Source organism: Hippoglossus stenolepis, chromosome 18 (genome assembly GCF_022539355.2).
Source record: "Hippoglossus stenolepis isolate QCI-W04-F060 chromosome 18, HSTE1.2, whole genome shotgun sequence".
In the NCBI taxonomy this organism is placed as follows: Eukaryota; Metazoa; Chordata; class Actinopteri; order Pleuronectiformes; family Pleuronectidae; genus Hippoglossus; species Hippoglossus stenolepis.
In genome coordinates, this window is record NC_061500.1 from 11,707,588 (window position 1) to 11,730,453 (window position 22,866).

A 22,866-nucleotide genomic window follows, 5' to 3' on the forward strand; every position below is an offset into this window, starting at 1 on the left:
TGCATAATACTGTGAGAAAATATATGCACAGTTTATTGATAGATGCAAATAAGCGAGGCACACACAAAAGAATTCAAATCACTAATAATGTATTAGTTGTGAGATCAGACCCTTTTTCTTTTCTCTCTTCAACATGAGAAATATCAGTCACGATTCAAGTCACATCACTCTGGACGTAAAGGAAAAATTGTTTGTTTGAGATTAAAAAAAAAAAAGCTCGTAACTTGAAGCTTTCTCTTCAGCCTGCACGGGACATACAGCAGAAGAAGAAAAAACAACCACTCGATCATCCACATATGAAAATAAACACAGAAATTCCAGTGACGACTACAGGATAACAAATTATATCATAAATATCTTTTTAACTGCTCATGTTCATGGCTGTTTTTCTTTTTAAGACCTGCTTTTGCCTGGGCTCGTTTTCTTCTCGTATCAACTACAAATAAACTGTACAACGTTGTCTCTCGAGCATTCTGTGAAAGGCCAGTTTCACCGAAAAAGACAATAACCATCGGCCGTATTTACATGTGGCGTCCGATGTCACTGTAACATATACAAAGAACAAAAAGGCACTGTGACAAAATGTCAAACATTTAAATGTGTACAAAAAGTAAACGTGAGGAGGAAAACCGGGCGTCGTCCGTGCGGTGGAAGCAAACGCTGACGATGAGAATTATTTGTGTTGAGACAGATTATCATTAATTTATACTGAGTCCATTTGCTTTGCAGAGCTGTCTTACAAGGCCTGAGGTAAAACACACACTGACGAAAAGATCAGCCTTGATCATTCCAACTAATAATCGTGTATCCACGGAGGAACGGGCATTGATCTGTGGTGCAGCACTTACAGTCTGCTAGTGGCCTCAGATTTTTATTAGGATGTCGGGCAAATAAAAAGTGATTAGCTGCACATTGAGACCGGACGCAGCATAACTTTGAAAAGTCAGCTGACAGAGAATACGGTTATGAATCTTTAGCCTGTTTCCAGTGGTGAAAATGCCTCAATCCATGTTTAATAAATACAAAATACAGTGTCAAACATGAAACTTTGGTAAGTGTATTACAGGATTATGAAAACTGTCCACATTCTTCTTTTTCTATCGTTTAATTTATCAGTGATTCTAGTCGGTACGTGAGTGTTTTAGCTATTTCGTCCATTTCTCTGTGACTGTGCACCTCATTTCTTCGTCAGGTCGAGTCTGTGGCAGGATACTGTTTGTTCAAAGGTTCCGAGTGGACGGTGAGTAAGAGGCCTGGCTCTCGTCGGTTTAGTAATAACACAAACGGGGTGGGTGGTTTTCACAGTATCTCCAGAGGATTCCATTTTCTGGAGCCGTCCACAGCGTCGAGAAGTTAACTTGATCATTGCTGATCTTTCTCAAACCACTTTGGCTCCACGTACACACGCTTCTCTAGTCCTAAAAAATGAGCCGTTACTTTAGTGAGTAGAGCAGTTCAGCGGTGTGGCAGAGAGACAGAGGGTGAGCCGAGGAAAAGTACTGACAGCACAGCCAGTCCTCCAGCTCCGCGTTCCTCTCGGGCTCCAGCGAGCGCTCGGCGAACTTCATCATCAGCAGCGCTCGCTTCACGTCCAGCCAGTTGAGGAGGCCCTCGTGTCGGGACCCGTCGACGAAGCCCCCGCCCGGCCCTTGTCTGTCCAGCTGCTGCTCCATCAGGTCCTTCCTGGGGCCCCAGAGCAGACTCTGCAGGATGCGCTTGGCCTCCTGAATGTGGATTCGTTTGATGGGGTCGGGTTGGAGCAGGAGCTGGGCCAGCCTCTGGAGGCCGGCGGAGTAGAGGGAGACGGGGGGGATGGGGGGCAGCTCCTCGCAGCGGTAGTCTTGCTCCTTAAGCGCCGGACTCACCTCAAACGGGTTGGGCTGGTGGAGGAGCTCGTAGATCAAGATGCCCGTCTGGAACTCATCAAATTTACGGTACTGGGCTGCAGACACGATCTCGGGTGCCAGCCTGGCGTGGTTGCGTTTGGTGCGAGGGTCCACGTTGGTTGAGGCAGCGTCCTCGGAGGAGCGCCGCTTGGCCTTGGCGAAGTTGCTGATGAGGAGCCGGGGAAGGTGGCGCTGGTTGTCTACACCACTCGAACCATTAATGGAGTTGTTGTTGTGGGTGTGCTGGGAGAACTGGGAGGGCCTGCGATGATGAGGCACCAGCAGCAGGTTTTCTAGGCAGAGGTCGCGGTGCGTGACTCCGTACTCCTTCAGGTGCTCCAGGCCGTTGCAGAGCTGCAGGAGGAGGAAGCACACGCGGCGCTCGTAAACCTCCGGCTGAGTTTTGTGGAACGCCTGCCACTCTCGAGCGAAGTCAGCTGCCGTCTGCTGAGGGATCTCCGAAGTGATGACCACCACTCGCTCTCGGTCTACCTGCTGGCCCGGCGCAGCTGTGGACGGCTGAGGCGGCGACGGAGCCGGGGCGTTGCGCAGGGACACTTCCTCAGAGGGCAGCATGCTCTGGGGAACACAAGCGATGAAGTGTCCGCAGTCCTGCTGGAGGTTGAAGTGGGGAGGCATGGTCTGCTGCACCGACAGACAGTAGAGATGGCCCTGTTTGGCCTCCACGGATGGACTCTTACAGATCTGTGGAGGTATAAACACAGAGGGGAGGGAGAGGGGCATGAGGGAAAGAAGAAAGGGAGAGAGGGGTGGAGGGAGAGAGGAATTCCACACAGAGAGAGACGGAAAGGGAGGGGAGCCAAGAAACACAAGAAAGAAATGCTTGTTAGTGAAGGTCCAAGGTCAGCACCAATTCAGTCCCTGCTCTACCACGAGTGAAATCACTGTCCTCGATTCACTGAAGATTCAAAGTGAATTCTCCACTGAAAATCTTTTTTAACCCACTAGTCTAAAATATATATATATAATCTGTTATTCTTTTAAAGCTGCGGGAAAACCCAAACTTTTAAGGATAAAATCCACCATCAGAATTTCATCATTCCCTCCATCCATCAGGTCATTGCTGTGTGTTCGTCTGTTAGCTCCAGCGATTGCATATACCCACAAGGTTTATTTAATGTGTAAATTTTATTGCAAAAAATACCAGTGTATTTTTGGATATGATCTCGTATGTGTATACAATGTGGTGATAAAGTGGCCAATCAGCTTTGACGAAGGTAAATGCTAAAGTATATTTACTGGACTAAAATCGACATGTTCACATTGATAACATGACAATAGATAAAGTTATACAAACACATTCTGTGTAGCACTAATCAATGCTGGTTTCAGATATATTCAGGATGGCCTCATACTGCATTTTGTGTGTGTGTGTGTTGGCCTTGACAACAGGGGTTTGTCTGGATGGAAATCCTGCCTGGAATGTAAAGATTAATCAGGCCTAAAAGATATTAAGCAAGAGCGTGGGCACCCGGGCTGTGGCACGACCGACTCCGTACAAGCCGCTGCCGCTTTGCTCACCACTAATGACTTTGGGACAAAGGTCAGCGAGACTGAATCCACACCCTTCTCCTCTCGCTGGTTGTTTACACTACATGCCTCGGAAGATTTGCGCTGCACTGGGGCCGTCCCGTCTGCAGCGCAAGAACAAACAAGATCGCGGCCCGATTTTTTAATCTCCTCCTCTGCTCTATCCTCACACTGTCAAATCCCTGCTTAAAAAGACAGTTTACATCACCCGCTGTGCAAATCGCTCCTCTAAACAACAGGGAAGACGATCGCGGCTGAACCACGGGTTGCTCTCTTGACAACAACCTCTGACTGATGATTAAACACGTGGCACTGAAACCAACCACCAGCCCACAACAATCTTGTTTACAATCCTTTGCCTGTTTTGATCTGAACTCACTTTTCAGAATCACGGCCACCCATGGAGGCATCATAGGGTTCAAAGATGAGCAGCTCCTGCAAATAACTTTTCAATCTAAAAATGTATTAAATCGTTAAAAACTGAATGATGAGGGTGCAAAAATATGGACGTGATTCAGTTTCTCTTGAGCTTTAAAATTATAATCCCTTAAGATTTTCATGTAGTCAAACCCTCTTTTTTTATGCTATTACACAATTACTTCTCTACACAATAGTTTTCACTGGGAGAGGCCGAGTTTGTCATCGCTGTCCGGGATTCAAAATGTCAACCTACGCACACGAGATTCACAGGAAAAGGTGAATGTATTACGTCCAGTGATTCCTGCTCTTATCTCATTGATATTTCCTAACACTGTGTCAGAGCTGTGTCCAGTTACAGCAAATCCAAACACAGCATTTCCTGCTGCTGCTTCACATTAAAAGTGTTTAACTGGGTGGTGGCTTTTTCTAGTCAAACAGTCCCAGGCAACAGAACCCATTTGTCACTAAGGTGCCGTTCATCAAAATACTTCAAGATGTGCATTTTTTTTTTTATTGTGGGTCAGTTTTAAATATTTGTAATCAACAACTTTACTGTGTCATAAGGAAAACTTCTCATGGCGAGATAGAGAAGAGCAAATTATTGACCGAAATCTTAATTCAAACAAAATGAGTTTGTTTGGTTGCACAACAAATTGACAGTTACACTCATAGCTGCTGTTACCACCAGTAACCCACAGGAACGGCCAAATCCAACAGGACTAAGAGGTAAAGAAATGTGACTCTAAGGAGTTCTGAAAGTGAGCACGGTTTCAACAAACATATATTTAACTAAAACGCAGCTCTTAGTCGAGCGAATGCCTCTGCCAAGGCCCAACAGTTGCCCTAGGAAACCACATTTAAATGAACTGAATCTGCATTTTTATTTCTAAATTCTAAAATGTCTTTTTTCATCCAGATCCATTTAGTATTCTCTGGGAAACAGGTGAAGAAAGTCCTCCAAAAACGACAGAGAAAAAAAATCCTTGATCTGCACCTTTGTCCTGATCTGTCCCAAACTTTAATGGATTCTTTGCTCCATCATATTATTATTGTTCCATAGAGTTTAATGGAAATCAGTTCAGTAGTTTTTGCGTAATCCTGCTATCAAACAAACAGATGGGGGTGAAAACATAACCTCCTCAGCAGCAGTAATTAAGTTCACAATATAAACTTGCATTTATAACATAGGGATAGAGATAGATTACCTTTACAGCGTAGGAGTGGCTGGGGTCTGACGCACAGGCAGCAGAGAAGTACACAGCGTCTCCCGCGTTGCAGCTTGGCTTGTTGGACGTGAGTCTGAACAGTGACCAGTTGCTCTCCTCAAACCTCAGCGGGTTCCTCTGGGAGCGGGTGAAGTGATCCTCACATTTTAGAGCCAAGCGCCGGAGAGACTCTGCATACAGGCCTCCCAGTTTGGAGTACACTCCCTCTCTGCTGTCGATGTTACTGAGCAGCGTCTGGAGCTGCAGGCTGGAGCCCAAATTTGCTGCCGGACCCTGTTCTGAGGACGAGGAGAAGGGCACGCTGAGCTGAGGGGAAGAGGAGCAGGTGATGCTGCTTCGACAGTGGACGCCCAGGCGACCGTGACTCTTCAGTGGCTCGTCCAGTGTCCGGGACCTCAGGGGTCGGCCTAGCGGGGCGTGACACCGCTCCAGAGACTCGTTGGAGGAGAAAATGGGCCGCGGGTCAACAGGGCTGGACGGTAGACTGGAGCGGGAGCTAATGTCTGCAGGGCGACATACATTGCTCTCTGAGCCAGTGAATGGGAGGCGTGGGTAGGCTCGGACAAAGGGCTTTCCGTTTGTGCTGTCTGGAGCTGACAAGGTGCGGTTGACCATTTTCTTCTCCGGGAGCGGTGGTGGCAGGTTACTCAAGCTGCTGAGCGAGGGTGGGAGAGGAGATCCTGGAGCTGAGGCTGCTGGACTTCTGGCAAATGGAGAGGAACAAGACCTCCGCGTAGCATCCCGAGAATCTAGTCAAAAAAGTCAAAAAGAAAAATGATTGCCCTGCAGTTGTAGGTCTCCGACAGCCAGTGCAGCTTCAGTCTACATTTAGTAGTAAACTCATATGAGCTCATTTGACCTTTGACAACTGGTCAATATTTGAAGAAATGACCTAGAGGCAGACTTGAGATTTCCTGCTTCAGAAGCCAAAAGCATGTTTTGTGAGGCCACAGTGACCTTTGACCAAACAAATCTGAATTCCACACACAAATTTAGCTCATAATCAAACCAACATACAAGCAAACGGACATAACCACCTTGGTGGAGGTAAGTGCATCAGCACGTCTGTAAACCGATAATCGAAAGTGGAAGTACAGTGTCCGGTTTACAAGAGGAACAATGTTTGTGTACTTAAAATGTTTTAGAGGAAGTACTGAAGAAAATACTGAAGTTAACAAGACCAAATCCATATTTTATAACTCAAACTGGCAGCTTTTCTATTGGTTGCCTTTGTGGATTCACACCATATATTCAGTTTTCAACGTAGGTTTATTTCCCGTACCTGAACAGAGCACACACACCTTCATTTTCCTCTGTGATCTCACCTGTCATCACATTTATTTAAAACATCCCCTCTGTCACTGCCTACTGCTTAACCCTCGTACAGACACATACCTTGTTTCCTCCAAATAGTTGTAAATTTCCACAATCCAGAGTTCAAGCTGACACCCAAAACATCTTCCATCCAATTATCATCCATTTGTTAATTAAAGACTTAAAGTTGGAACTTGACATTACACTAGAGGAGACAGATACTGAGATAATTGTGCGGTGCGGTCTTCAATAACTGCTTTCACAGAGGGGGGAAGAACTGTAAAAAAAAAAAAAAAGTACTCCGTAGGATGCAGCCAAGCCCTTTTTCCCTCGTTATCATACTCCATAATTATCTCTTCAAACAACACGGCCCAGGAAGTTACAGCAATTACAAGCGCCTCAGCATCAAGGAGGTTTTAAAGCTGATACATGGAGGATGACAATAATTTCTAATTATGGACATATGCCAGTCATTCTGACTCGCGTCTCAGGTTTGACGACGGGCAGAAATCAACACCGGGTCAGGACAATCTGTACGAGTGCACTTGCAGGGAGGAAAAGAGAGGAGATAAGCTGCAATAAAACCCTGCGGCACCATTTCTGTTTTTAGTGCTGCTCAGTTTCACTCTGGACAAAGTACACCTTCAAAATAAAACATGATGAAACAGCGTCTGAACAGCACGACGCCTGACATCCATGTTTTGCCTAGCAACTCACCCAAATAGACCTGTAGATATCAGATAATATCCTTGATTCCCAATTTGTACAATGACGATTCAAACCTTAGACTCCCTGTGTGAGTTGTTATCGGAACAAAGGGACAAAACATGAGTGGGATTGGTTCTTACCAGTGTCAGCAGTCAGATTGTCAGTGGAGGCTGTGGGCATGCTGGCACTGCCCAGTCCCCATGGTGATGAAGCAGTGCTCTCTGCTGACCCTTGTTGGCTGCAGCGGTCCAGCTCCATGTTGCTGCCACTCATCTTACTTGACACTCTGTAAAAAGACACACACGGGGTCAGTTACTATGATATAAGCAAAAATGCAATAAAGCAAAAGTCTGTCTGTATTTATTCTGCGTCTGTGTCGCCGTCTGTCCGTGTGTGTGTGTGTGTGTGTGTGTGTGTGTGCCAACACTCTTCAGCGGAAGTGAAGTGTCCAGACTCGGTAGTTTGTTTGTCGCCATAGAATCTTTTTTTCGTGTATCATCTGTTTACAAATGTGGAACCACTCCACTTCCTCTTGACGTTTTCTTATCTGCTCCACTATGTGTCACTAGTATGTGCGAGAAACTGAGCACAGTGTACTGTTAGGATTAGTCTCACTTCCTTATTAGAGAGGACACACTTCTCGATTCAGTGTTGACTTTAGCCTGACAAACGAGCGTCACTAAATCCCCTTAATATCATGAGTCTAACAGATACGGATATTGACTCTTTTCTGAAACAGTAAACTGCAACATGTATACCACTGTTCCCCTTGAAGTGAGAGAATGTCACTTTTGCCAACCAGCATCCTCAAGTGACAATTACAGGATAATGGCACATTGGATTTGCCTACATTTCCCAAGATTCCCTGGAGTTTAAAGCCTTGAAGACAAACCGTGCATTCACATGCTCCTCAGAGGGTCCTGCTTTTCTAGTCTCGATGAGCACTCGCAGTACAGTTTTACACACATTCAACCAGTGCATCTCTGTGCAGCACTGTATCACACATCACTCACACACTAGCTGCACAGCCGGCAATTTGGGGTTCAGTGTCTTGCCAAAGGACTCTTTGGCGCACAGAATTTAGGACCTGGGGGTCGAACCACTGACCCTCTGATTAGTGGACGACTCGCTCCACTTCCTGAGTCACAGCTGCTGAGATGTGAACTCATTGTTACGGATTTGGTGTATTCATGTGCTTTGAAGTTGGAATGCGGGAAAAATATGGATGTTGTAACGACACCTCCTTCCTTTATTTACATAGAGCAAAGAAATAGATAAATCGTTCAAGACGAATGCACATTCATCATCAAAACATCTGTATGGGTCAAATATATGTTGTTAGATGCTTGTGAGAGATGGATCCGCAGTTTGCAAAGAACAAAATCAGAAGCTACTGTTTAGAGCTGATTGTAAAATCATGTTTTTATAAGTAATGACGTCAGCAACTCGGGAACCAAAATATTTGTGGACTTTTTAAGTTGTTGTTCCAACTTCAGATGACGTTCAAGTGGATTTTCCCAGCTTGTGATTCCCATTACTCCCACATCACATGAGCGCTGCAGTCTGAGTGAGGATAACTGCAGGAAATATTCCCCTTAATGAGATATAATATGCTTCACTTTTGTGATGAAAACTATAGTTTGCTAATAACTAGCTACCATTAGCCACTCTTAGCCTTTGAGACATTGAATTCAGCAACGGTGTATTTTACTTCTAGAAATTCAACTTTTCATCTGTAAGATGATAATTGTGTTATTTCTTCTGTCAAACGTTACATATTCTCGATTTGATCCAAAACACAATTTCTTTTCCTTCACTGCGCAGAAGCTTTAGTCCTCTTTTCAGTTTGCCTGCATGTCCACCACAATGGCCACTTCTACCCCTGCAAACTGTGCATGAGGAGACTATCTAACCAAGGTGACCAATTAGGCTGAGCGACAGCCATTCACTTGTCTCATTATACCCGCTAATGGCTCAGGGAAACAAGGTCTCGTCCCTTCATCTCCCTTTCCTCTCCTCCATCACAAAATGACTCGGCCAACCATTTATCTGCCGGCCCCTGACTTCAATTCCCCCCATAAATCAGCAGAACAAACAGACGAGCAGGAGAAAGGAGAGAGGGAGAGAGGAGCGCAGGAGGGACACAAAGGGTAAGGACATTCCCTGTGGACACTAAAGCTAAAGGATCTGCTATCGTTTTACTGACAAAAGCGGCGTGATGAAAGGCGGTGGAAATGCTGAGGCAGTGGAGGAATGGTACTGGGGTTGCGGGAGCTTATGAGTCTATGGAAATTAACGCACCTGTGCACGTCTCACTCCAGATCTCCAAGATCTGTGTCCAAAACATGAGTTTTTCCGTGGTGAAGGAGCGTCACTGCTTTTGTCCTGTGGGAGGACGTGCGCTGCTGAACGAGCCCTCTGATTCAGGGCATTAGAAAAAAACAACCTTCTCTCTGATTAGGACTGCATGTACAAATATAGACGCCCTTCAGAGCCTTTAGTAAAACATTCATTTTCATCATCAATCAATCTGACAATACCTCTCTTGAATAATTGATTCATTATTTGGTCTATAAATGTAAAAAAATTAATTGTGAAAATGTCCCATCACATTTTCCTTGAGCCTGAGGTGACATCTTGAAATTACTTGTTTAAATGTTCTGCCCATCGATTAACTGATTGATTCACTACTGGTGACAGGAATACGATCACTAGTTATCTACAACTTGATAGACAGTATTAAAACAAATGAGTTTAGCTCCTTACAGTAACAAGAGCTGCACTCAGTAGAGGGCATACATCAGCCGAAGCCTGACAGCCCCCTTAAATTCAATCAAACTGCGGCAAATTTCACACACACATATCAGTCCTTTGAATATTTTTCTTCAAGATGCATGAATTGTTTGCTGGGAAAATGCCCTCGCAATCTAAAGAATAAAATGTCATCCCTGATTCGCTCCCTGATCCGGATCCGCACCAAAATGTAATGGTGTCCTTCCCTAAGTTTACCACATCCCTTCACCACGTTTCACGGAAATCTGGTTAGTTGTTTTTGTGTAATCTTGCTCACAAACAAACGAACAGGGGTGAAAACATAACCTCGTTGGCGGAGGGTAAAAGGAACGTTATCCATCCATCATTTAATCCCTGTGTTAAGATCACCAGGCTGTAGCCTAAACATCCATTCATAAACATCTTGATTGGCCGTTTCCACAGAATAGATTAAATGATGTCCATCATTAAAACAAACTCGACGTGACACAACCCCGTCAGACGAGGTTTGTATTCTGCAATCAGCCCGGCAACAACAGTGACCCAGATTTAGAATGTAAACAGTCATGCTACAGTAAGTAACGCACAGGGATCCGCTGACGCGTGGGCTATTCTGACTGTGTGTGTGGGTAATAATAAAGCTGTGTGACAGGAGCCGGGGCAGTTTTTTAAAAACGGGATCAGACTGGGGCTACAGCTAAACGAGACACAAACTGTTGTTGTGGAGCAGGTTTGTTACTTCTTGACTCTTATTTAGAGCCGTCTCCATGGTAAATACAGGGTCCGTTAACCCCCGGCCTCACACACTGATCCTGCTTTCAGACGTGCACTTGCATTTTCCTGAAATTTTCTAAAGGGGCTGTAAGTGAGAACGCAAACATCCCAGTCTCTTGCTTGGGACAGTTTCTGGAACTTTTTCCTGACAGTCCCCGAATAAGTTTCTTACACGTCATCAACTCTCTGCCTCCTCCGCGCTCTACCCAGACACCATCTCTTGCCTGAATGTTGCGCACATTTTTCTGTTTTTATCCCCCAGACAATTCCTGCTGCATTTGCTAAAAAAGGCAAACTCTGGAAAATGTCTGAGCCCAATTTGTGCCTCGGAAAAGAACAGCTTTACAAACAAACATTTGCTTTCTGGGGCTGTATTATGTTGAGACAGGTCAGAATCAAAGCTGCTTACACAGCATTAAGGGCCATGAAATCCAACACCGACCTGATCCCACCCAACACATTAACAAGTCAGACTGTTACACTGGGGTGGAGTTACACCGGAGAGCGGGCTGACTCAGATTTGACTCCGTCACACACAGGAGGTGGTTTCATGAGCAGTACAATGTAATGCAATCCTCTGCAACAGACATGCAACTCACACAACCTCTGTTCACCTTTAAAATATCACGTTTTTGCTGAGTCAGAGAGAAACTGATGTAAATGTTCCTTTCATATTATACAAGAACTCACTGAGGTGATATTTCTTGCAGGGCTGTTATATTAGATTGCATTGTACTGTACATGTTATCCAAGCCGAGAAGAAAGACATCCATTGTTTCTTTCCAAGAACTGAAGGATAGTTGCAATGGCTGTATAGCTCCATAAACCAAAGATCCATTAATGTTTGACACCGATTCTTTTTATCTCTCGCAACCTGCTGCAGCCTTGTTATCTTCTTCTCTGTCTGCTGCCCCCTTCTCTGAGTTATTGCAACCCATTGCTTCTCTCCCTTAATCTATTTCAGCACCATAATTTGAGTTTGGGATAAATTAAATGAAAAGATGGATAGACTAAGATAACTTAGGCATGAAAGGATTAGAAGCGTGGAAGAGCAAAAAGCGAGTGGAAATATAAAACTAGCAACAAACTGACCACATGCTGTTTGTCACTGCACCATTCTAAAGGCACATCTGGGTGCTGGCTGGTAGAGGTGTGAGGCCTCTTCTTACCTATGAAGGCAGTGTAGTTAAATACGATCCCTCTGCGACACACTCAAACTTTGACCCCGCTTTCCTCTGTGAGCAAGAGTGTCACCATTTTCCTTTGCAAGTCTAATGACTGATGTCTCCTTGATCTTTAGCGACGTTAGGAAAAGAAGTTGCCGTCCGGTGCCTACCTCATCCTGGAAAGGCAGAGGGTCCTTGTCGAGCTGGCGGGCAACAGACTGCCCCCTGGATCAGACCGCTGGCTCTCTAAAGCCTCGCCATGTGTAGTAACACAACCCTGGTTGTTCACGAGTCATATGTGTATTTAAAGTCTGTCTCAGCAGGAAAAGCAACAGCGCCAATTAGATGCACAAAATTAAAGCACCCACATCTCACATGTGGCGTTCATTCAATCGTTGACCCGCAAATTCACCTCAGAGCAGCCTCAGGTCGGTCAGATGGCAGCGAGAGGCTGTCGGCTCTGCTGCGGAGAGCGAACCAGGGTGGCTCTGTGGAGGGAGGGGCCGCTTGTCTTGGAACAGTAGTTTAGAGATAACAAGAGGGAGAACAAGGCAGTTCACGCCCGAGCCACAATCAATGGAATCAAATCCACATGACTGATCTATGAATTCTACTTCTACTGGTGGCAGCCGCTTGCCAGACTGGGACAGTTTGGAAGTTGCCAGGGGCAACAATCTGTTCGCTAAAGCCCCTCCCTTTGGCAACCTTTACTGACCAATCAACACGCCTTCCCTGTTAAAGAGGACTCACTCACACACTCATGCATGTCACAGACACACAAACACAAACACACACAAGTCTCTTAGGCTACATTCACACTAATCCATTTTCAATTTAATACAGGTTTAAAGACGAAAACGATCTTTGTGCAGACGAGCGTCTTAGCCTTGTGTCACAAATAATCTCTGTCCATGGCACATGACCATACTCATACACTGGTCATGTGCATGCTGAAGTAAACAGGAAGTCGATCATCTGTGCTGCAGTATGTTGCGTAGTTGCTGTAGTTGCAGAGATTTCTTTGTGGCACTGTTACTAAAACTAAGCATTAGCTTAAGAACCAATCAGGAAACAAATATGCACATTGCATCAGCGTTTCCAAAAGTCTTTGAAGGCTAGAAAACTCCAGGCTAGAGTGGATACCAGACGTGAACCTAGCAAACGTGATGCGGTTTACAACAATAAAATATTAGTGTGGATGTAGCCTTCGGTCAACCCGTCACATGATCGGTATGTTGACCTGTTAAAAAGGAATAAGAGAGGAACATTTGATGTGATCAAAGACTGTGGGAGGCGAACCATCTGTGGCTTCTAAATGATTCAGCACATTTTAAAATGCTGCCTCACAGGGTGCACGTACACGTTTGCATGTGTTTTCCCTTTCGTCCCACACAAAAGCCTCTTTTTAACCATGAAGAAATCTTCTTTTGAACTTTTGGTTTCTATGCAGATGATATTTAGATTCTGTTTCCCTGCAGCACTCCAGTACACGTCTGGTGCCCAGGGAAACTTGTTGATGAAACAAACTAAACCCGCTGATAAACTTGGAACACCAGAGAGCCACAACTGTCGCCGACTGGCTCCAGGCGTGTTCCCACATGTGTCTCAACAAGGTGTATTTTTATCAGCGCAGAATGTCGGCAATGTCATAACAGGAGAGATGGCTCCTTACTAGAATTACCACAAACATAACGGCCAGTGAAACGTGATCGGTGCAATCTGTGTTTTTGATAGTAAAAACGCTCCCACTCAGCTTTTGCTGACTCCAGCAGCTCCAGACATCTGCTTGTCTTGAGGAAGTCACAGTCGTGTATTACACCTCATCAACCCCCCGTCCCAGACAAAGCAAAGTTTATTCTGAGGAGATCATTTGATGCAACACAAGGCCTCTTCTCTCTTTCTACTTTGAGTAGCTGACTCAGACAGAGTGCATATTCTTAGCCTCCTGCAGACTCAGGTTAAAGCATGTGTGCAAATGCTGTTGCTAATAAACATCTATGCAGGCTAGAAGCCTTGTGGAGAGTAAGTCATGAAAATCTATTATTCTGCAGATTCTGTAAGTGATGGAATTAATTACTAAGCCCAAAAAGTAACAGGACACATGTATTCCAACAACAATGTGTGAACATCAAGAAGCACAGTCATGTTCGACAGAGCAAATGTGAAAACTATTTTGGCCAAAGATGCATCTGAACACCTGCTCATGACAGATTTGTCCCAGTGTGACAATATGAATGGAACAAGGCCAGTTTTTTTCTGTCTATCGTGCTGCAGCCAAAACAAATTTACAGTAGCGTGACACAGAAGGGGACTATTTAACAGACCCATTTTTCCTGTTAATTAGAATCGAAGAAGTCACATCACGAGCATGAATAGAACAAGGCGTGCATTGAGCAGTACGCCTGAGCAGTTTGAATGATCACAAGGCGCGAGAATGGAGGCTGATTCAAGGCTGAATAATGATGCTATGAAAGGAGAAGGCACATTGAGAGTCACACAAATGCCTGCAGTGAGATGTGTGTACATGCACCATCACTGGGAAAACATGATTATTTTACATAAGAAGCACCAGAATTGTATTATAAATATGAATGTATATGTGTATTTATATATATAGTCTCTAGAGAGAGCACAATTAATTTATGCTTTTAAACTAAGTGCATCTTGTAAGTGCTAAATTATGTAATATAATGAAACCACAGTGTCATGGCTGAATTATAGTCACATCAATTTATGCAAGACATAGGTAGAAAACCTGATGACATGCACGCAAATACTGGCGTGTAATGGGTTGAAGTTCAGGTTTGATAAATGCATAGCATTCATCTTACAGCAAGTGCCTGGTGTGCTGGTGTGTAATTAAACCTCTATTACCGCTACTCTTTCTTTTACACAGCTTCCGTATGGTAAACAATATTTAAGACCAACTCTTCCTTAAAATAACTGCAGCATTTTCTGCTCTGCCTTTATTCACCACAGGCGGCATGAGGAGGAATGTATAATGGGCTGAAAATTACATATAAACAAGATTTTTAAGTAAAACAGCATTTAGGATTTACTTAAACATTTAACCTGAGGAAGCTGAATAACACTGATATATGATTATTAATCACTAGTCCTTTATCTATATAAAATTATCGTGTTCACAGCTTCATTTAAGAGCAGTTTTGTGTCTATTGATCCGATTGTCCATGTTACAGCATAACAACTTGAGCTCTGCTAACTTTCAATTGGCATTTTGTCAATACCTCTGACATCTGACAACATGATTAACCGAAGAAAATTCATAAAAATAGACAATTATTTAACTATTTAATCGCAAAGTAGTCTGACCCAGTTACAGGCATCACATTCTATCCTAATTGAGGGGTAACAATTGGACGTTTAAAGGCCAAACAAAAAGTTCTTTGTTATTCTTACCTGTGCAGTTTCTTCGGTGGGGGAGGAGGTGGATTGGGCTCATTATTGGCAATTTCCTTCCCGGGGGCCAGCAGCTCATCAGAGCTGCCATGCAACGGTTGCTTGGCTGGCATGCTCCCGTTATGCTTGCCCTCCTCCTCTGCATCGATGCCTCCAGCCTCCCCCTGACAGGCACCATTGTTGGGGGGAGTTGGGGGGGCCGTGCCTGGCTCTGTCATCGGAGGGGGGCTGCTGTGGGCCTTCCAGTCCCTGGACTCCTTCCAGACAGCGGCACCATTGACCAGGTCTGTCACCCGAGAGGTTGCACTCAGATTGCTGGCCAGCTTCTTCTTCTCACCCTCTTTCCGCTCTCTCTCCTCATCCTCCTCTTCTTCCTTAATGCAGCAGTTCCAGCCAGAATTGTGGTGGTGCGGCTTGTGCCAGCGTTCGGATGCAGCACTGTGCTCTGTATGAACCTTGAAGTGGCCCTCTCTAGCAGAGACGAGGAAAAGCATGGGAAGCTCAGGGAGAGGGACGGGAGAGGAGATGGATGATGAGAGGCTGGAGGTGCCTAGACGTGGGAGTTCAGGGAAGGGGTAAGGAGAGGACATGGATGATGAGAGGCTAGAGGTGCCCAGTTTGGGGGAGCGGTTGGTTCTCTTTGGTGGAATTGGTGGACTAGACTGAGGCTTGGGATGGAGAGTGGGGCTGAGGCTGGCTTCTGTGACCAGAGAGGGCGCACTGTGGCTGGGACTGGGCCAGCGGAAGGCTGGGCTGCTGGGATCTTTACGTGCTGTGGGGCTAAAGTGGCACTGGGTGCTGACGGCTGAATCTGGGCTGCTCAGGTAAAAAGTCCTGTTGTTCTCCTCGGTGTGAGCAGCCATTACAGTGATGGTGGCCCGATGACTCTCTCCTGAAAGCTCAGGCTCAGAGCAGGACAGTTTCTTACTTTGATTTGGGGACTCGGGTTGTGGTTGCAGCCCATTTCCTTGCGGCCTGCGCTTTTTCTTGGTGCTCTCTGCATAAATGGGTTCTGAGTTTGTCTGACCATTGGCAGAGTTGGGAGGTGATTGTGGGCTACTCATGGCTTGTGGACTTTGGGGGCTCCCTGGCCTGACATGTCTTCCTCCCGACCCCTCTGCCCCAGGAAGTGAATCTGTACTACTGCGATAAGAACAAGATGAGTCCGATAGGCTGGTCTGCTTTGACAGGATGGGAACAGAGTGGAGGGTTGAAGGGGGGCTGTATCTTGGGGTGTCCACGCTTAAAGTCAAGTTTGGGAAAGTGGTACAAGTGCTGGCAGTCTTAGTGGTAACAGGAGTAGTACTCCCACTGATTGTACCATTGCTATAAACTGTGGTAGGACTGGTAGGGACAAAGTCCACTGGTGAACGGATCTCCACAGACCCCTGACGGGCGTCCCTGGTAGTCACAGTACTTCCGTTGTAAGTGCTCTTGGTTCTTATACCAGACGGAATACTCTGCTGCTTTCGGTTGTCTCCATTGGTATTTTTCTTTAAACTCTGAGAACCTCTTCCCTCCTCCTGAGTTACAAAGATATTGCCGATGATCATGGAGTCTTTCGGCAGGATATTGGGGGACAAGGGAGAAAAAGTAAAGGAGTTGTTGTAGTCCATCTTGGTTTCAGGACTCTGAACTGCATCTCTATGGGCCTTGTTGCAGCCATTACTATCGATATAAAGAGACGACAGGTCAAAGAGCTTCTTCAATCCCAAACGCTCAACTGGGCTCTTTGTGTTCTCCTGTCACACATAAACATGAGCACACATTAAAAACAGAGAGATACCCAGGCAGGATAAAACGCTATGATTTGATACAGGAAAGAGACATTTACCTGCTCTATGTTCATGTTGACATCAGTTGACTCGTTGGTGTCAAGGCTCATCATAGTGGGTTTGACAGCGATGGTTGGCTTGCTGTAGGGTGAGGGCGTCGTTACTCCAGTTTCTTCATCGCCTCCCAGGCTGCTCTTCAAACAGGCGACCGGCGCGCTGCCACCCAGGACGCGGACAGTCTTGTGCGCACTAAGTGGGTGGAAGCAGTTCTTACAAGAGCCGGGTTTCCACACGTGTTCTGCAAAGTCGCTGCACGCTGACATCTTTGGTTTACTAAATCCGGTTGTGTCAGAAGTGGGTGTGGAAGGATCTGTCAGATATGGGATGAACTCTCATGGCTGGGTTGCAGAGGGTGGAACGTCACCAGGCGTTGAACACACAGCACTATGCAAAAGAGAGAGAAAGAAGAATGAGGTACAGTGTTAAGAGAATTAATCTCCTTAAGTCTCTGTAATTGCTTTTTTGTTGAAAGGATGTATCATAATCCTACTATGATTTGTCTAAAGAATCTATCCCATCATTTCTTCTTCCACACATTACAAATAACATTACTATTTTTATTTTTGTTTATTTGACCTAACCTTATTAAGAGGGTTGGGTTTAAATCATATTAAACACAGTCTGCATTGTCACTGTTTATTTAGTCATTAGAGGCTCCTGACTCTTTAGTACCACAGCAATCCCTGGCCTAATGTTGCCATAGCTACAAAAAAAATGATAAGTTCTACACTATGATTTGTGATTTTTAATTTGTGGTTTTCTGTGTAATACTTTAGTTAATAAACCAGTCCAAATGTGTACTTGAAATAGTTAAGGCAGTGATGACAGAGTCCCAGCTGACAAGTGTCTCCAAGCTCATAGAAAACCTCCGTTAGGATTTAAGTGTCGTCTGCGGATGTAACTTAAGAAGAGCCGCTGTGTGCTTTGCTACTTGTTCCCATGGCCTCCTAAATTAGAGGGTATGTGGTTTCTGTTCAACCAAAGGGTCTGTCGGTGTGAGCCCGGTGACATAAAAGCCCTCCAGAGTCTTCTGCAGCCCCCGACTCACTGGAGGAAGACAGAGGAGCCTCAAGCATCCTGGAGGTCGGAATGCCAGGAATGTCTTAAGTCTCACCAGGGTGAATCTCACACCCACTACAACCTCCCTTCCCCTTACACACACACACACACACACACACACACACACACACACACACACACACACACACACTCCACATGTGTGTCCTCGCTCTCTCACAAACAAACTGTCCCTCACACACACCTCCTTCCTCTGCCTCTTTGTGTCCTGTTTAACTGGACCGATGGTGAGAAGATCAACAACATTTCAGAGGGATCATTTGTTTCCTTGCATCTGGGTGTCCCTCTTTATGTTCTTTACACAGCTTTAATTGCTTCTCAACAAGGTGCTGCAATGAGACGCAGCGACATTAGCTCCCTATCTACACTCATTATCTCGCAGAAAAACACAGGAGACAGGTGGGAAAAAAATACTCCCCCAAGACAATTAAAATGGGTCTACGTATGCAGCCGTAATATTCCTATTACATTAGGCATTCATACGACATGATAAAATACAAGATGCTTTCACAAAGAATCTCTAAATCTTATATTTGTTTATTGAATACCAGAACAATAGATAAGGAATCCTTGAGACTTGGTAATTCATGGCTCCACTAGAACAACCTTGCCATCCACTAATCCTATAGGAATGAAGAGGTTTCCTGCTGGTGAAGATAATGCATGTTTACATATTTCTTTGTTCTGTCTGACTCAGTTTGTGCAGGAAAGCACCCTCAGTTTAGCTGTTTGTTTAACCGTTCCTGCGACAACAGAGGAAGCTGAGCCTTGCCTCACATCTCAAGGCATCGTGCATGAGTCATATGAAGTGATGACTGAAGGGAGATCACGCAGATCATTTGGCTACTGGGCCGACTGCTTAAGAGAGCAGACTGACTGGCAGTCAGGGACGTGTCTCGGGGGGATTGTGATGATCAGGCAACAACAAAGCACACACAGAGAGAGAGAGAGCTCTGCTGTGGTGAGTTTATTAAGTTACCGCGCACATAGTTTAGTCCTTGAACTGGGACAGTTTAGTCTCTGATGTTCCACAGAGGCTGAGCTGAGATGTCCAACATATTTGTGCTCCGTCTGTCTCTCTTCTCCAGACAAGACTCCGAAGCTGTGCCTCAGTTTAGGTTATTCTAGCTGTTGTTGACGTGTTCAGCCCTGCTTGTTTGAACAGAGATAGACCCTGCTGTCTACATTCCCCACACCTCCTCAAGCTCAAGGTCCAGTATTTCTAACTTCCTCTCGTAAAAACACACACACAAGCAGCAAAAGTTCAGCGATATGGCAAAAAAATATTCAAGCCCCTTCAAAATAAAACGCAGATGAAAAATACCTCATGAGCTTGCTAGAAGTCAGAGGGCGAGGAAAATAAGATGAGAGGGAGCAGAAGTTGACGGTGGACATTTTCTGGTCACCTAATAAAGAGTGAATTTCAAGGTCACGTGTTCCAATTACATCTGCTCATATACACAGCTGCTCGGCCACTAGATGTCTCAAAAACCTGTCCAGATTGGCTGGGGGATTAAAAATCCACTATCCTAATCTGAAGGACTCTAAGCATGAGGCAATACCCTGAGTCTGGAGACTCTAGGGACTTGCCTGGAGCTGCCTGCAGTCAGGAGGCAATGGTATAGACTGGATGGTAACAGATTACATGGCCCGCAGACGTGGTGACCAAGAGGGGTTAATGAAGTTTAAGGTCCGAGGGCTTATCCACACTGGACAGCTGGCAAAACTGCACTTTGTCTGAATCTTTCTGCAGGAGCGAGCACCCAGCACCAGCAGACACATGTGACCCACCACCACCAACCACCACCCATGCTACAAGTGGCACAGCTTTGAGGAAGCACAGGTCACCTGGTGGTTAATACTTCAGAGCTACTATTATTATTAGTATTAACTATTATTACTACCACATTAGCTGTGCCCATGCCAAAAGAAAGACCACATTGATTTGATTGAATGACCATGGAGGAAAATACATAGTGAAAATAATGAGACAGACCTTTAGTCCATCCACATCACGCTCTGATAACCAGGTCACACACACACACCGACACACACGCACACACGCACGCTGAATACAAATTATCTTTACGAGCAACATTTGTCACGCTTGCCCCACTCACACAGCCCATTCATTCAGGGGGTGCTCAACCTGTTTCTGTCCAGTAGAAATTTCCGCCAAAATAAACAATAACATAAACCTTGAATACAACATATCAAAACTTCCACCTAAAGAAATAAAATATTTGGATAAAACAAACCACCCCCCACATGTTTCAGCTTGAGACTTTTATTTATCTATGAGATATTTCATAACTGGATATTTGACTAAAGCAGAAATTAATTTGTGGACAAACTGGCAACGTTGTTATTTTTATCACACGACTCGTAAATAAAACATGTCAAATGTAAGAACTTGTCTCAACCTGAACCATTAACACATGTGTATCTACATGGTAAACAAGGAAAACACCAGTGTCACCAATGCTGAAGAAGGTTATGTGAGTAACCGCTTACCTGCTCGGACCTTCTCTTCCCTGGCAACACAAACCGGTCCCCTCCACACAAAAAGACCAAATAAATAAATAAATAAACAGCACAACTGTACAGTAGCTGCTGTTACTGCAGAGTCCCGCAGGCAAACGTATAAATCCGCCTGTCTTCCACCTACAGCGGCAGGTTAATGACCCAGGAGACCGCTGCGGCTGCTGCTTCTGCTGCGGGGATCCTTTCTCCTCCTGCCGGGCAACACTAGCACGCTGCTGCTGCCACTGCCTCCTCCGGAGCTTCCTCCTGCTCCTGCTGCTGCTGCTGCTGTACCGTGTGTGTGTGTGTGTGAGTGTGTGTGTGTGTGTGTGCAGAGGTGGAGCTGAGGAGTCCTGCCTCTGCTGCAGCAAGCGTGCAGGGGAGAGAGCACCCGAGGAGGTGGGAGGAGCTCCTCGCCAGCCATGCAGTCTGCTGGCCACTAGCCCACACTCACACATTTTCATTAAGGCCCTTTTTAAGGATGTGTTTTTCATTTAAAAAAAAAAAAGCAAACACCACCCAGCTTGCAGCATGCACAGAATCACTCCTGATTTATTTTGGTGCATGTCTTTGAAGGGATAGTTCACCCAAAAATGAAAATTCAATAATTATCAACTCACCACTATGCCGATGGAGTGTTTTGAGTCCACAAAACACTTCTGGAGTTTCAGGAGTAAACAGCATTGCAGCCAAATACAATTGAAGTAAATGGTTCTTCAAACGTAAAAGAACAACAGAAAAAACAGCATAACATGCCTCCATACTGCTGCTGTGGTGTGATCCAAGTGTCCGTAAGCCCCGACATTCAAATTCGACTCGAAGCAGCGTCATTTCCACCATGTTTTTAGCCTAAATGTCCGCTGTGATCCACGTATGAACACGGCTCCAGAGGAGGATATCAGAGGACATTTAGGCCAAAAACATGGTGTATATGACGCTGCTTCGAGTCAAATTTGAATAGAGGCATTTTATGTTTGTTTTTTACGTTTAAAGAATTATTCACCATTTACTTTAATTGTATTGGATTCTGCTGCAACGCTGTTTACCCCTGAAACTCCAAAAGTGTTTAGTGGACTTAAACACTTCACCCACTCCTCCATCAGCATAGCGGTGAGTAGATAATGAGGGAATTTTAGTTTTTGGGTGAACTATCCCTTTATTATTATCCCTATGCCTTATTAAGTCTGTTTTTCATTTAAAAATGAAGATTTTAAGGTTGCATCTTGAGAAAGGACCAGGTCTGTGCAGGTTTATTCTGCAAAGCAATCAGTCTTACTCAAAAGCGATCGTGCATTTACACCAAATTCCCTGATGGGTTTTTCCTTTTGCTGCCACCGCCCTCCCTGTGCTTTACCTCCTGGTCTGCTCCTGCTCCTTTTCATCACTGGGTTTGACAGAGTGATATAAAAACACTGCCGCTGCCCCTCTGAGCCAGGCCGGACCTCCTGCTGCTTTCCATTACAGGCAGCAAAAGGAGAGGCAGAGCTCACCGGAGTGACAAACACAGCCGCTGTGGTAACCTCCTAACCGAGCATGTCCTCTCTTATCTTTAGTTGGGAGAAGAAGAAAAAACTCTCGAACAAGGTATTATCTGTTGACTTTTTTGACTTATTCAAAAAGAGCTGCCTCTTGGGTTTCTTCAGGTGGCCTCGAAGAGATGGAGAAAAACATCTCAAATCAGGTTTCCCTCAACTCCGCCATCCCACTGGTCTGGTCTATTTCCTGCGAAAGAGACGTCCTTTAATATGAATCAATCGGACACAACCCAACCTGCCAGTTTCCTGAGCCTTGTGCGAGGATTTATGTCCCGAGCTGAGACAATCAGCATAAGTGGCACAGCAGAGTCCGGATCCTGGAAAAGTGATATCTTTTACAAGACCACCTGTTGAAGTTGGAGAGCGTCGCAATCCTCTCAAGAGGATTAAGAGTTTGTTGCATTGAATCTATTTTTGGCAGCACGGAGCGTGTAATAATTCTACTAATGGGGAAAAACAAATGGCTTGTGCTTTGCAGAAAAATATGGAGGAGAAGCGACACACGTTCTGCTGTGGATGGATACAAATTGCAAATTAAGATGATTATCTTACATTGAATTCTCGCAGCAAGCCACGTCTGTTTGTGTGTGTTTGTGCCAACAGCCTCCTTGTTGACTGTGCGTGGCGTCAGTCTGCAAACTCTCAGGAAAAGCTGTCAT

The 22,866-nt window shown here is 45.2% G+C and overlaps 1 protein-coding gene across 1 annotated transcript; it reads right to left on the reverse strand.

Annotated features, from left to right (window-relative positions):
* Window positions 1-7: 7 nt before the first annotated feature.
* On the reverse strand, window positions 8-20,970 carry LOC118097996 (inactive tyrosine-protein kinase PRAG1). Its single transcript, XM_035141356.2, has 6 exons — window positions 20,664-20,970; window positions 17,072-17,456; window positions 15,238-16,979; window positions 7,246-7,391; window positions 5,063-5,832; window positions 8-2,591 (listed from the first exon to the last, which is right to left on the reverse strand). The coding sequence occupies exons 2-6, from the start codon at window positions 17,333-17,335 to the stop codon at window positions 1,434-1,436; spliced, it is 4,080 nt and encodes a 1,359-aa protein (XP_034997247.2). The 5' UTR covers window positions 17,336-17,456; window positions 20,664-20,970; the 3' UTR covers window positions 8-1,433.
* Between the last annotated feature and the right edge of the window lie 1,896 nt (window positions 20,971-22,866).

Excerpts from the sequence above, each read along its gene's own strand:
- LOC118097996 (XM_035141356.2), bottom strand. The coding sequence starts at position 17,335 with ATGTCAGCGTGCAGCGACTTTGCAGAACACGTGTGGAAACCCGGCTCT. Across the intron at positions 16,980-17,071 it reads TCAACATGAACATAGAGCAG|GAGAACACAAAGAGCCCAGT; the intron begins GTAAATGTCTCT and ends TATGTGTGACAG. Across the intron at positions 2,592-5,062 it reads GCCACTCCTACGCTGTAAAG|ATCTGTAAGAGTCCATCCGT; the intron begins GTAATCTATCTC and ends ATACCTCCACAG.